The sequence below is a fragment of the Schistocerca americana genome, chromosome 1 (assembly GCF_021461395.2).
Source record: "Schistocerca americana isolate TAMUIC-IGC-003095 chromosome 1, iqSchAmer2.1, whole genome shotgun sequence".
Taxonomy (NCBI): Eukaryota; Metazoa; Arthropoda; class Insecta; order Orthoptera; family Acrididae; genus Schistocerca; species Schistocerca americana.
Genome location: NC_060119.1, coordinates 549,151,199 through 549,166,031, shown reverse-complemented (window position 1 = coordinate 549,166,031; position 14,833 = coordinate 549,151,199). Strand labels below are relative to the sequence as shown.

General features: G+C 36.7%; 1 protein-coding gene across 9 annotated transcripts in view; it reads left to right on the top strand.

Moving 5' to 3' along the window:
• The window catches only part of LOC124605898 (uncharacterized protein DDB_G0283697-like), a 222,010-nt gene that overhangs the window by 141,199 nt on the left and 65,978 nt on the right, over window positions 1-14,833 (top strand). For 7 of the 9 annotated variants that reach the window (XM_047137856.1, XM_047137895.1, XM_047137881.1 and 4 more), the window contains one exon: window positions 3,143-3,546. The exons of the other annotated variants lie outside the window; for them this stretch is intronic. In XM_047137856.1, coding sequence (XP_046993812.1) covers window positions 3,143-3,546 — 404 coding nt within the window. The remainder of the gene's footprint in view (window positions 1-3,142; window positions 3,547-14,833) is intronic. 9 annotated transcript variants of the gene reach the window in all.

Here is a 14,833-nt window from a genome sequence, read left to right as displayed (position 1 = left end):
ACTGAACTGTGATGATTATTGTTGATTAAGTCAGCTATCCTGACAACTTTCCTGGTGCATGCTACTTAAATAATTTAAGTTATACTAAAATTTAGAGTTGATATTCACTTACCTAACGTTATTCTCCGAATTTTAATTGTAACTGTATACAGTGGCCCATAGCCAAAAGTACCGCCATGCCAGACAGGCCGTATAGACCCATGCAAAGCTGGAGTGAGTCACTAATTGTTCATAAAAGGAAATAAGTTTAACTTGTATTGGAATTTTTAATGGTACCATTGAATTGGTGCAAAATACCAGTAAATGTTTCTGGCAAAAACTGTGTTCAACAATTCTTTGTGTCATTTTCCATTTGAAATTCTGAAGTTGACGCTTTTGCCTCGAGTTTCCAGACATTGATCCACTTTTCTAGTGATTTGTTGTTAACACTTTCCATGTGAAAAACCTCTGCCTGAGAGTGCAATGAGAAAGGGTTTAATGATAGATCTTACACATATTATTTGCAGCATTAGAGCTCCTGAAAACGTTCACTATTTCTGTTGTGTGTTCTGTCTCCAATACTTTGTCCATTTTGACTAATGTGGCCTTTCCTGTTCTATGCAGCGAAGTCTTTCAGATGATTCTCTATACTGGCAACTTTCATTATGTAACTTCCACGTAGTCCTATGACACTACCCCCCCCCCCCCCCCCCTCCCCTCCCTCCCTTGTGTCGTAACTGTGCTAGTTCACACAGTAGAGGCAAATTGTAATTTTCATGTATGGTATATATGCTGTGTAGGTTAATCGTCATACCAATAATTTCACTTTTACATTCATGTGTAACTGGAGTTCTTCCATTTTCTGTTTTTAATCCCATTTGCTGCCATCCAGTGTGAATGATGTTGCTGCATAGAGTGAATCTTACTTGTTAAATAATCCATTTCAGACTAAATTGGTTGAATAAATAAATATTAACTCTTTCCATTTATCTGCATTCTGCTGTGAATTTATCTATCACAATTTTTATCTGGCTTCCACAAGACTGGGTCTACACAGAACTTACCTGGCATGTGGAGCTTCTCTGTTCCATCTGCTCTCAGTTAAATCCTGAATTACTCCACAGTGTCACTGCAAAATCGTTTCTAAGGAATGATCCACTATCTATTTTTGTCAGTGTGGAGAAGCTGATACTTCCAATGACTATTTTGAATACATACCCATTGTAATTAAATAAGGGTAGCATGCGGAGAGGATGGAGGCTCATAATTGCTATATCTATAATTAATGCAAAATCATCTACATCTGTAGTCCGCAAGGCATACTAATGGTGTGTTGCTTGGGGTACTTTGTGTACTACTTTTACTTACCTATTCCTTTTCCAGTTGCAATGGTTTGTGGTAAGAAGGATTGTGGGTAAGCCTCTGTATCAACTCAGATTTCTCCAATTTTACCTTTACCCACAACAAGGGAGTAAAGACCATAGTACACACAACAGAACTTCCACATATGAAAATAGGCTAATATTTGTTACTGATGCATGTTGTGTCATCTCTTACTTCCTTTTCTGGCTTATTTGTGTGGCATTCTTTAGTGATCATCCCATTGCTAGGAGTTTTGTCCTTCCATTTTTCCCCCTCTTGCTATATAGAAAGGAACCCATCTTTCAATTCCTTGCAGTTCATTTTTTACTTCATGTGCCTTTACCAGCTACATAAAGAACCTGCATTGTTCTGGGAACAAACCCTATGTTCTGTATTGTAATCTGTAGTTAAATAATTTTTTAAAAAATAAATTGTTACTCTAACTTATCAAAACATTAAAAATTATTTACTGGTTCTGTAGGGCATTTTAAATAAAAATTCTGTATGGGCAACATCTGTTGGAAAGCGAAACATGTTTGTTTATTTTCTGAAATATATGATTGAAGCTTATGCTGTACCACTGTACATTGAAATTTTCACTTTGGCTTCCTTTCCAGTGAAGTAATTCAGCTTGTCAAAAATTGTTTTCTCTTCTCTTTTTTGACTTGACTCATTTCTTTCTTTCTTTTGCTTAATTGAAATATTGCATCTTGTTTAGTGAAACCCTAATTTTGTGTCTAATGCAGAATGAGATCACAAGGAATGAACTGGTGGAAAATATAATCAAGGGAAAAAATCAAAAATGCTGTGAGCTACAATTTTATGTAAAATTCTGTTACTCAGGCCTTTCAGGAAAATGTCAATATCAAATTTCAGTTCGTATTCATAGTCTTACAAAAAGGAGGCATAGTAACTTAGGGCAAACAATACCTGTATCCATCATTAAGAAGAGAATTGCTGTAATTTTTGAGTTAAGCATGTACTTTTTAGTGTAATCACATAATGGAATAGAAAATAGTGAGAATAGCACGGTATATTGATAATTTTTACTTATGGACCGTCTGACAGCAACTGAATAAAACCCCATTTTTCTGCAAGGCATCATCAGTGGCAGATTGCGTGGACAATTTCTTACATATTACGCTCCTGTTGCATTTTTGGTGTTCTTCTTCTTATGAATGCCAATTTGCGGTTTTTCCCCACATTCCACAGACATATGAACTTATATGTGCTGTGGAATGTGGGAAAAAAACTGCAAATTGGCATTCATAAGAAGAAGAAGAACAACAACAACAACACCAAATATGCAACAGGAGCGTAGTATGTAAGAAATTGTCCACACAATCTGCCAATGATGATGACTTGCAGAAAATAAAGGCGAAACGCGTATGGCACTAAAATTGTGTTTTATTCAGTTGCTGTCAGACGGTCCATTAGTAAAAATTATCAATATACTGTAATATTACATGCAACTGAGGAAGACAGGACTAAAAAAGTTGAAGTGAGAATAGTTACCACATCTACCATGCGGCCCATTTATTGAACATAAATTTCACGGTAATGTGCTGCTGAAGGGTTTGATAGTCACAGTTGTTAAATAATATTTGTAAATTTTGTGAACCTGTCTATAATATAAAAATTTGAATGTATAGCAACTAACATAAAATTTGGGTTTCATTCTCCATGTAGTGGTGCATATTAAGAAGAAAACGAAATTAATTTTTTCTTATATAAATGTACTGTGCTGTATTGGAGAATGGCAGTTTTAAGTTAAGAAAAGAATCTTTTACTGACTATTTAGAATCGGAATCTTCTGTGCCAAGTGAAGAAGATAGTGATGATGGCCAGGAGGAATTTATTTTCAAACAAAATGTATATAAAGCTGAGAATGCTTTCAAGGCTTCCCACAGAGATGAAAAGCCTTTCAGTGAAGAAAAACCTTACAAGCAGCAGAGTTTTGAGGAACTTCTGAAAAAATATCATGAACACACTCCTGAAGGAAGTGACATTGAATCTGATGAAGATGAGCAGGAAGAAGAAGAAGAAGAGGAGGAGGATGATGATGAAAGAGATCTTGATGATGATGATGACGATGATGATGATGATGATGATGATGATGGACCGATTGATGATGAAGATGACATTGACAATGAAGATCCAGAAGATGAAGAAGAAATTTCAGGAAACAAAGGCCAAGGTTCCAAAGTAAGGAGAAACTTGCCATCAGATTTCTGTGGTTTCAGTATAGCTATGTAGAGTTTTGCATTTGACTTTCATTTTTTGTTCTGTCCCTGGCTTGAATTTATATTGTCAGACAATTGGATTAACTAAATGTAATCGTGTTGCTTTGCCAGAAATTATACATTTTCTTGTATAAAGAGTTCTTGTGTTTACTCTCAGAGAACTTCCTGAATTTTTATTTTGCTGCATTATTCAACTGTAATGGAATTATTTGAAATTGGGAGTAATAAGACTTTCCCACACTAAATTTTGTTTTAACATTTCCAGAACAATTAGAGTGGATTGTGTAACATAGCAAAGAATTAATTTGGTAACCAATGCTTGTAATGTAATTCCCATTTTGTCATCTGTAAACAGCTGTAGTTGCAGTGAACTCTCATTTTTGCCTTATAATTTCTTGGTTTCACTGAGGATCAGCAACATTGAAAAAATTATATGTGACTTTGAAAGCAAATTGTGATGAAGTTGAAATTGTCTTGACAGAGATTATTTATTTATCACTGTTCAGTGGGAAATAATGGTGCAAAATGAATTAATTTACAATTTGTTTGGCAGAGAATGAGAGAACATTTTTGGCCATGGGTTAGGCAGAGTACTTTCTAAAGTTATGTAATGACAACTAATAAGGGAAGTACCCAGTTCAAATGGCCAAAACTGAAGAAAATGATATTTTCAAATAACAGAGATATGTATGTTTTACCACTCATTAAGGACATTAATTTGTAATACATTGCATTTGTGCACAATTATTATTTGAAGGTTAACAAATCTAAAGATTCCAGAACCACATGTTGCTGAAGGGACAGTACCATCTACCAGACAGTTATGACCAGCAGATTCACTAGAATTAGAAATTATTTCACAGAAAGCCACACATTTGCTTTCTCTTGACATTGAATGTGGAGTTCCTGTGAAGTGATCAAAACACAGTGGAATTAAACAATATGTACACTTTACCAGAGCAACGTGTGAACATGTTACATAATTTCTAGTGTACCAGTACTGCAGTAGCTAAATATCAAAAGCTGCTATGGTCACAGTATCCAGACCTTTGCTACAGGCTCTTCCAGTCCACTGTATTTTAAGTACTTCATTACTGCTACATACTTGGTCTTCAATGATGAATGAGGGAAAAATATATGAAAACACAGCAGCTTCTATTTTCAGAGTATTTCATAAGATAACATACTGCACATTGTTTCAAGTAAATGTTTAGCTTCTTGACAAATAAAATCTTTACGCTTCTTATCAATCTGCCAGTTACAATTGTGTGATACATGCCAATAAATATGATGTTCTATGACTTTCTTAGCTGTGCTCCCCTTTCCAATTTCAGCTACCTTAACTGCTTTGGTATTCCTTCTTTGTAGCCATTGTACACACTTCCTTTGTAAAGTGAGAGTGCTCAGAATTAATTATTCATACTCTTTAGTGTTGTGCTTGTGCTTCTGCTTCTGCTGGTGGTGGTGGTGGTGGTGGTGGTGGTGATGTGCTAACACATGGCACATTAGTTGTAGTGTCAAGGAGATTGGAAAGCTTGATGCCCCTATCCAGTGCACAGAATAATGTCAATAATAGTACTTACCCTCAGTCCATATGAGTATTTGCCCAAAGCCTATCACCCAAAATGTAAAACTAGCTGTGAAAAGACATGAGATACAACAGAAAGGTTCAGAATTTAATCAAGGTCATTGGCACATAATGTGGTGATGAGGAACTGAACTTCACCACCTTCACTCACCTCCCCAACCAAATACTGATGATGGAAATTTGTTCTGTTGCTTGGATTCAGACTGTATCGAACAGAGTAAATATCTCCTTGGAGTGAGAGTTAAGAGTTGCAAAACATAATTTTTGTTCTCAACATACATTGCCTCTCAGGTCAGAGCCCTTCAGTATGGCATAAGGTTTGTCCATAAGTGGTCTGCAGATTTTGAATATAATTACATAAGTATTACAGAGAGATGCCATTCAAAATTAGTGTGGACTTTGTGCATTCATTGATAGGTATTTGTATTAAATACCTAGAATGAACTTGACTTAGAGCTTTGAAGAGCAAATTAAAGAGCAATTAATTGTTACAGTAGGTGTCACAACTGAGATGTCGCTATGTTTTTTGCTATGGGAAAGAAAGGTATAGCAAACCTAGTTTTAAAAAATTGGTATTGCCATTTATCGTATTGCCGATTCTCTGTTCTAATGAATTAAGCCACAGTAGCAATGCAAAAAAGGCTACCTAAGATACCAGTGCCATTGAGTATTTGGAAAAACATAGTTCCCCCCCCCCCCCCCCCCCCCCCCCCCCCCCGCCCCATCTCTTCTACCTTGGAATTCTTCCGTATTCAATACTTTTACCCTGACCACTTCTGCCAATTGTTTGTACAGTATTTTTTTTTTCTAAATAGTTTTTTTACTTCATGGATCCAACTCGTTGTTGAAGTGTTTTCCCACAGATAAATGAAGATCTGTGTTCTGGTAAATTTCATCATTAGTACTTAATTTCCAACCTTCCACAGTTTTCCATGGGCCTAATATTTTCATAGTGATTCACCTTTCCAGTATTTCTAATTTATGTAAATTGCAGTTTAATGCTACATCTAGCTGTGAAAAAACCGACAATAATTGTTTCTGGTTGACCACTTAAATTTGCATGCACAATGGCCCCATGGGCCAAGTTAAATGCTAATTAACTTGGAAACAGCACAACATATTGATATTTTTTTGTAGCAATTATTTCTCAGCACAAGCTACCATGCAACCTCGTAACAGACTGTTTCTGCCCATACTGGCTTCGCTACTACATTGTAATGCCATTTTTGGCATTTTTAGACAGGAATTTTTTGTTGTAAAAGTATTTGGTTGTACATATGCTCTTTCTATTTTTCCAGACCATTTTCTTGGATTATCTCCCAAAGATATTTAAATATTTTAACCTTTTCAGTTTGGTGAATCTGTTTCCAGAAATTTCGGCATTTTTTATGTTAGTTAAGAAACTTGGTTCTCTTTGTAGAAATTCTTAAGCCGACCCTACTGGCTATTCCTTCAGAAAGATTAAATTTTGTTACAGCAGATGTCACATTTTCAGAAAGCATAGCAAAGTCATCTGCAAATTCAAGACAATTTATTCCAATATTTTTGTTGCCTCTTCCCAACCTTACTGTTGAAATCTTACGTTCAATCAGTTTTTCATTCAAAATTCTTACTTCTTTTTTTTCCCTCTCAAACAGAGTTTAAAAGAATTTGTGATAGGTCATCGCCTTGTCATACACCTGTGTTTATTTCAAAGGCATGAGACATTTCTCCCATAAATTTCACTTTAGATATTGTGTCTGTAAGTGTGCCATGAATTAAGTTTGCTAGTTTAGACTTTACACCATATTCTCAGATTGATTATATTATTTATAGTTTCTGTCAACGGAATTAAAAGCCTTTTTGAAGTCAACAAACATTATCACAGTATCTTTAAACTTCAGTAAGCTGTGGCGTATGAGTGACTTCAATTTAAATATTGCTTCAGAACATGATTTACCCTTCCTGAAACCATTTTGATATTCACCTGAATGGCTGTCCAGTGTTGTTTCTACCCTCTTTAGTAAAATCTTGCAAAATATTTTGTATGCAACTTGTAGAAAACAAATTCCTCTGTGTTGTTATTGTCTTGTATATTGCCTTTCTTTTGTAGTGAGCATATAAAGGCTACCTTCCCATCTTCTGGGATTTTTTGTTTTCAGGGTTTCTCTAAATACTAATTTTAGCTCGTGTTTTATTTCAGTAGATACCATTTTAAAAATTTTGCTGTAATAGAATCTTCTTCACAAGCTTCATAGTTTTTTAAGGTTTTAATTACTACAATTTCTGTGACAATCAGAGGTAAATCATCTTGTAGATTTTCGTGAGAAAGTGTTTGAGAATTCAAATGTACAAATTGGTTATGGACATTTTTCTTTATTAATTTTTCTCTTTAAAAAAACATTCAACATTTTAATGTATTTATTTTGTGCTTTTTGTACACAAATGTGACTACATAATAGAGTAAATAACAAGTAAAAAATTTGTGATGTTGAATAAATCTACAACAAAGGGAACTAACACCAAAAGAAAGAAATTTCATTCTCATCTACACACTCTCATAGAACTAGTTTGCACAAACATTTTTACAATTACATTGCACCTTGCAAAATTTAAGTCTTTGCAGCAGCATCTAATAAATGAAAGTTCACTGTGACTGCATTCAAGGAGAGTGAACAGAATTATACATATGTAGAAGTTAGATGGCATTTTAATACTAATGTTTTGCAGATGTTAATGAAACCGTGATGACAATAATCTGAATGCGACCAAAGTTGCAAAAATGAGATTGTGGTTTCTTTATTATGTTGGTCTGATTTCTGTGCCTCATTACTACAGTCTTCCGCTACACCCACTGACAAAGTTCTATGTATGAAAACATTTTTGTATGAAGTGTTTTGAGCACACTTCAAAATTTTTAGAAACAAAGTTCTTCTGTTGAAATTTTCTGGTACAATTTTTCAAATCTTTTTTCATTAAATGTTACCTGCTTATTAGGTCCAGCTTCCTATTGTGACTAATTTATAATAAATGTATTGGTTTGTGAATCTTCGTAAGACTGTTAGGTAAAAATCTTACGTGCATGGTAGCACTGCTCAAAATGCGTGTAAATGCAATGAATCGACTTAAGCGTACTCTCTCTCACCATTAAATCTATCTTCTATTTCGTAAGACACAATGCTATGACTTCATTATGCTCTGTCTTATTGTCTTTCAATATATAAAGTGCCTGTGGTAGCTATAACTAGAGCTATGTGGTAGTTTCTTATGAAAAATTGCTGTTCCTCTTTTCACGAATTTGTCTTTGCATCCAAAACAGCAACAGTAATTTAACCACTGCAGTTACAGTGAAACAAATATGTAAAAAATCACCATTAAATCTGTCTTCTATTTCGCAAGACACAATGCTATGACTTCATTACGCTCTGTCTTATTGTCTTTCAATATATAAAGTGCCTGTGGTAGCTATAACTAGAGCTGTGTGGTAGTTTCTTATGAAAAATTGCTGTTCCTCTTTTCACGAATTCGTCTTTGCATCCATAACAGCAACAGTAATTTAACCACTGCACTTACAGTGAAACAAATATGTAAAAAAGGCAAATATGTTTAACACTTAAGTTTGTCTTTGCGTAATGCATAAACAAAATGCGCTATAATGAAGTCGTGGCAATCCCTACTTGATGTGGCCTGCATGCTCAGTGGCCACATAGATAAAGAGGCAATAAATAGAGATGATATGGCTTCATTTTGTTGCTGGTGACTTTACTTGTGCAAACCAAGCTCAACATCAGTGTTAATATGAGTGTGTTATACTCTGTGGCTTAGTGCACAGTGAGTTATTAACCAAAAGGTTTCGGGTTCAATCCTCAGCTGACCCAAGGATCCTTTCACTGTCAGTGGTTATTTCTTTCATATCTGGCTGTGATCTATAATACTGAAAAATGTCCAAGTTGCACCCTGGTTTGCTCCAAAGAAACTGTTATATACATGCGTATTCAAATACAGAGATATGTAAACAGGCAGAATATGGCGCTGTGGTCGGCAGTGTCTATATAAGATGACAAGTGTGTGTGTCACAATTGTTACATAGGTTACTGCTACTACAGTGGCAGATTATCAAGATTAAGTGAGTTTGAACGTGGTGTTATACCTGGCGCATGAGTGAGGTAGCAATAAAGTGGGGATTTTCCCATACAACCATTTCATGAGTGTACCATGAATATTGGGAATCTGGTAAAACATTAAATCTCCAACATCACTGCGGCTGGAAAAAGAACCTGCAGGAACGGGACCTATGACGACTGAGGAGACAGAAGTGCAACCCTTCCGCAAATTGCTGCAGATTTCAATGCTAGGCCATCAACAAGTGTCAGTGTGTGAACCATTCAACAAAACATCATTGATATGGGCTTTCAGAGCTGTGAGTTCACTTGTTTACCCTTGATGACTGCATGACACAAAGCTTTACGCCTTTCGTGAGCCCGTCAACACTGATGTTGGACTGTTAATGACTGGAAACATGTTGCTTGGTCGGATGGGTTCGTTTCAGATTGTGTGGAGCAGATGAGCGTGTAGTAACAGTGTGTGGCTTGTGCAGTTGGAGTGGCATGGGACCCCTGATACATCTAGATTCAACTCTGACAGATGACGTGTACATAAGTGTCCTGTCTGATCACCTACATCCATTCATGTCCATTGCGCATTCTGACATACTTGGGCAATTCCAGCTAGACAGTACGTCCAGAATTGCTACAGAGTGACGTCAGGAACACTCTTCAGAGTTTAAACGCTTCCGTTGGCCACCAAACTCCCCAGACATGAACGTTATTGAGCATATCTGGGATACCTTGCAACATGCTGTTCAGAAGAAATCTCCAACCACTCGCACTCTTACAGAATTATGGATAGCCCTGCAGTATTCATGGTATCAGTTCCCTCTACCACTATGTCAGACATTAGTTATATCCATGCCATGTCGTTCTGCGGCACTTCTGCGTGATCGCAGAGTAAAATAAGGGAACACTGCCTCCAGCAGGAGTGTGCCTAGCGGAGCACTGTGGGGTCCAAACAAACCTTTAAAAAGGGAACAGTTTCGCTTTAAACTCTTTTTATTGGTGTAGTATTTTAAGTGGATAAAGCCTACCTTCTTTATCTACTGGCATCCTGTCGGTTAAATTACTTGAAGTATTTATGGGGAGGAAAAAGTCTCTCTGTTCCCAAACCTTGCCTGAAAAAGAGTTCTCTCATTAGAAAGTTGTGTGCTGCAAATATCTCTCCATTGAAACCAAGAAGTAGATGGCATATGTGAGTGCACTTGCCAGGTTACAGGAATGTATCATGAAATTTTCTTTGACACGTGAACAATCCATTGCATTTAGTAAAACGTGGTTAAGGCACTCAACACTAATCTCTTCTGCATTATCATAATGGCTGCTCACTGTATGAAGTGCTATGCATGGGTAGGAATGTCACTAAATGCTTGCTCTTTATGTGCTGAATGGCACTAAAATTTAGAATCTCTTACATTTTAATCATCTTCTTAAGTGTGAAAAGACTTTAGTATTGTGACCAGTATTCTTTGAATTAAACTGTTTAATTGTCAAGTTAATAGTTCTTTCTGTGCACATTGGGAGTAGGAATTTTAATATTTAGTGAACAAGTGAAACAATGGAAAATCTTTGTTCGTATTCCTACATTCAGTTATTAGTAAATTCACAATTTCATTTGCAGTCTTTCAACATCATTTAAAACAGCCAGGAGGACAAAGCACTATTGGTGCATTTGATATGGTATGTTATATGGTTGTACAAATTGAATTTTCTTTGTATTCTGTCAGCTGTGATGTGCCACTTAAAATTGAGTATAATTGTGAACTGTTTATGAGGACTGTTGACGAGCAATCAGGGCCAGTTTAAGTCCCAAGCAACAGTAGCTGTTACTTGGGGCACCAAGCTAAGAGGGTCACCACAAGTGCCGCAACTGTAAGATTTCTGTAAAGAACCACAATTTATTAGTGGCAACTGCTTGGGGTACCAAGCTGAGAGGGGTGTCAAAGTGTAAGGTTACTATTACAGTGTGACCCGCAATTAGGAATGAAAATTGACGTGAGTGAAAGTGTACAAGGGTTAAGGGGGGACAAGGGGGAGGAGGTGGCACCAAATGTAAAGTTGCTTCTGTGGAAAAATGCTCTTGAACGGCAATCAGTGAACTTTCTCAGTTCTTGGAATTTAGATCTAAAAACTTCCAGATTCTCACTGCAAACATCAAACTTTTTAATGCCTATAAAATTTGTTGCAAGGTTCATCATAGAATGAGCTGATAGATGCTGGCAGGGTGTCTGCTGGCAGTCACAATTGACTGTTCTTCGCAATGAACTACTGTTTATTTTTGTAAGCTGTAGAGTCACTCGTATCTCAGACATTGATGATCTGTATAATAGTATTGCTGTTAACTTAGTGACACACAGTCTCAATGTCTAACACTTTGAATATACCACAATATTATTGTTTTACCCTCTCCCTGTGGTTTACGTTTCTATAGACCACTTTCTTCTCATGATTAGAGTATCGAGATGCTAGTGGCATTCTTTCTTATCTACCAAATTTATATAAAAGTTCAAGACGACATGCATTTCCCCTGTCATATCTCCAAAATTATGTACCCTTTTTTAGCTGACGTATGTTTAGTGTCGTAACTGCTCATGTATCACTGATTGGAACTTCATGTGTGTTTTGTAGTATGGGATGAATGGGAAGGTTTGGGATAATTTAAGGTAACAAGATTGCAGATAGTGATGAGAGGCCTGTCAAAGGTGGTATAGATGTATTTCACTGCATCTTCTCAGGTGATGTTGTTGTTTTCATATTTTTTGTTTTAATCTTTCACATTAAGGTATTTTTGTGTATGATCGCTCATTCCTCTTCCTTACTTACAAATGTGTGTCTGTGATCATTTAACATTGTCTATTGCAGAAGTTCTCAACTTCTTTTTAGGCTAGGGACTGTTGGTATGACTTACAAATTTGGGAGATGTTTTAAATTTGTATTTTTTTTTTTTTTTTTTTTTTTTACATAAAAATTTAGAATGCTCTGTGCTCTGCAGCTTGTAAATATTTGTTAAATGCCACTTGTGAAGACTGTTAGCTGCACTTAAAATGTTTAAAAGCAAAACCAGTATTTGAGTGTATATCCATCATCATTGCATATATTGTTTACCTTTGTATCAGTGACATGCATAGTGACTGTAAATTATTTGTGATGCTCAATTCGATGTTCATCTCACAGTACACATATTGTCATGTGAGTCTCACAGTACACAGATTGTCATGTATTCCACTACTGTAAAAGTTTAAATACTGACATCTCTTGGTCACATCTCTCATATAATGGTATTTGACATTTGGGTGTGGATAAGAAAAAATTGTTCTATAGTAAGGCCACATTTGGTGTTTTTTATGTGCCAAACATGGTGTTGTTCTTGTGCCAAATATGGTGCTATCTTTTTTTCAAATTTGGTTGTATTTTGTTGCCAGTTTAGCTGTTAATTGTTTTTTACAGCTTAGCTGTTTCTTTTTTGCCATTATATTTTTTTACCAATTTTGATGTTACTTTTGACATCATGTCATTGTTATTATGAACTGTCTTTGTAAGATTATACACAAACCTTACCCAAGAGGAGAAAAGGGGGCAAAAAGCAGTTCAACATTCAATAGCGATAACTTATGAATGTTGGAAAAACTTGTTCTCAGGTTTACAACTTTGATTTTTATGAAACATCATGAAATGTGCTTTTCCTGTATTAAACACTGATTTCATGTAATTTTGCAAGGAAATTCCAATTTTCTGTATTATTGTTTTCATGGAGTTTTCCTGTCCTTACATATAGGCCCTACTCTCGATTTGCCTTGTGGTATAACAACAACAGATATCTGTTTACCAAGGATATAGCAACACTTTGTTTGTATTGAGGTACAAAGTTCTACTGTTTCACTTTTAATACATGTGGAATAAATGAGTATAACAGTGTTCATTTACTCAAGTAATCATCCCTAAAACTCAGTGAGTGAAGTACTGTAAAATACACCAATGTACCAAAACATTGTAACCATCTTCTTAATAGTGCATTGGTCCACCTGTAGAACGCAATACATTAACAATTCTGTGTCACACACTTAACAGTTCCTCGATACGTTTCCCTTAGTGTGTGACACCAGATACCTATGCACAAGTCACATAGTTACCGTAAATTAAGGGCTGGTGGTTTATGGGTGGAGAGCTGTCACCCAGTAGCATACCAGATGTGTTCTCTTGCATTTAGATAACTGAATTTGGCCACCAAGACATTGACATTGTGCTCCTCAGTTCACCACAGAATGATTCTGTTTTTTCGACATGGACGGTTATCTTGCTGTTGTAGAAGACATCAAGCATGAAGTGATGGAGTTGGTTTGCAATAATGTTCACATAGTCCTCAGGCATAATGGTGCCTTCAGTTACTTCTGCAGGTCCCATTGAAGCCCAGTGCAAGCTCCCAGCAGCATTACACTGGCCCAGGCAGACTGCGTCCATTACATGTTGCATGTTTAGAGCAGCCACTTGCATGGATGACAATGTATCCGGACTACACAACTGTTCTGGTGTAACAAGAAACGTGAGTCATCTTTCAAGGCAACACATTTCCACTGTTTCGCTGTCTAATCTTGATTAATCCCGTTCACGCTGCAAACATAATTGATGATGTTGGGTCATAATGGAAATAAAAAGGGAGCCTTATGTTTAATGACTTCTGCTGAACAGTGTGCTGTGAATTACTTGTTACTGCATCAGCATTGTACTCTGTCCTCATATCTGCTGTAGATTGTTGCCTATCCCCTCCACAGTGCGAGCAAGCATCCAGCCTTCATGTTTGTGGTGAGCTATGGACATCCAGCTCTTCTCATGTACCAATATTATGAAAAGGATAATTGCTACTCACCTGCTGAGTCACAGGTAGGCACAACAAGAAGACTGTTGTAAAACGAGCTTCCAGTCAACAAGGCCTTCGTTGGAGATGGAACACACACACACACACACACACACACACACACACACACACACACAAACAAACAAATGCAGCTCTCACACACACAACCACAGGTGTCAGCGGCCAGAGGCATGGTCGTGTGTGTGTGTGTGTGTGTGTGTGTGTGTGTGTGTGTGTGTGTGTGTGCGGGCGCGCGCGCGCGCATGCGTGTGTGCGCCTCTAACAAAGGCTTTGTTAGCTGAAAGCTCATTTTCTGACAGCCTTTTTGTTGTGCCTATGTGTGACTCAGTATCTCTGTTGGAGTAGCAGCTATCCTTTTCATGATATTCTTACAGTGTATCCTGGATTTTCCATTGTTGAATTTATTTTCACTTACTGTATTTTATTGACTAAAAGACACACTTTTTTCTTCAGAAGATTGCCTCTGAAATTCAGGTCCTTATTATACCCTAAATTAATATAAAAATGTATTTGATTTAAAATTCCTGCCAGTCTTAAAAACTGCCATATATTCAATGCCGTGGGAAACCTATCTCTAATGGGCAACATTGATTCAACTGGCGGCAGCAGCGCAGCAATGAAACGAGCATGAGTTGCAGGGATTTGTAAGCTTGCCAACACTGTCTCCCTCCTGGCCCACTATCACAAACACAGATAATTG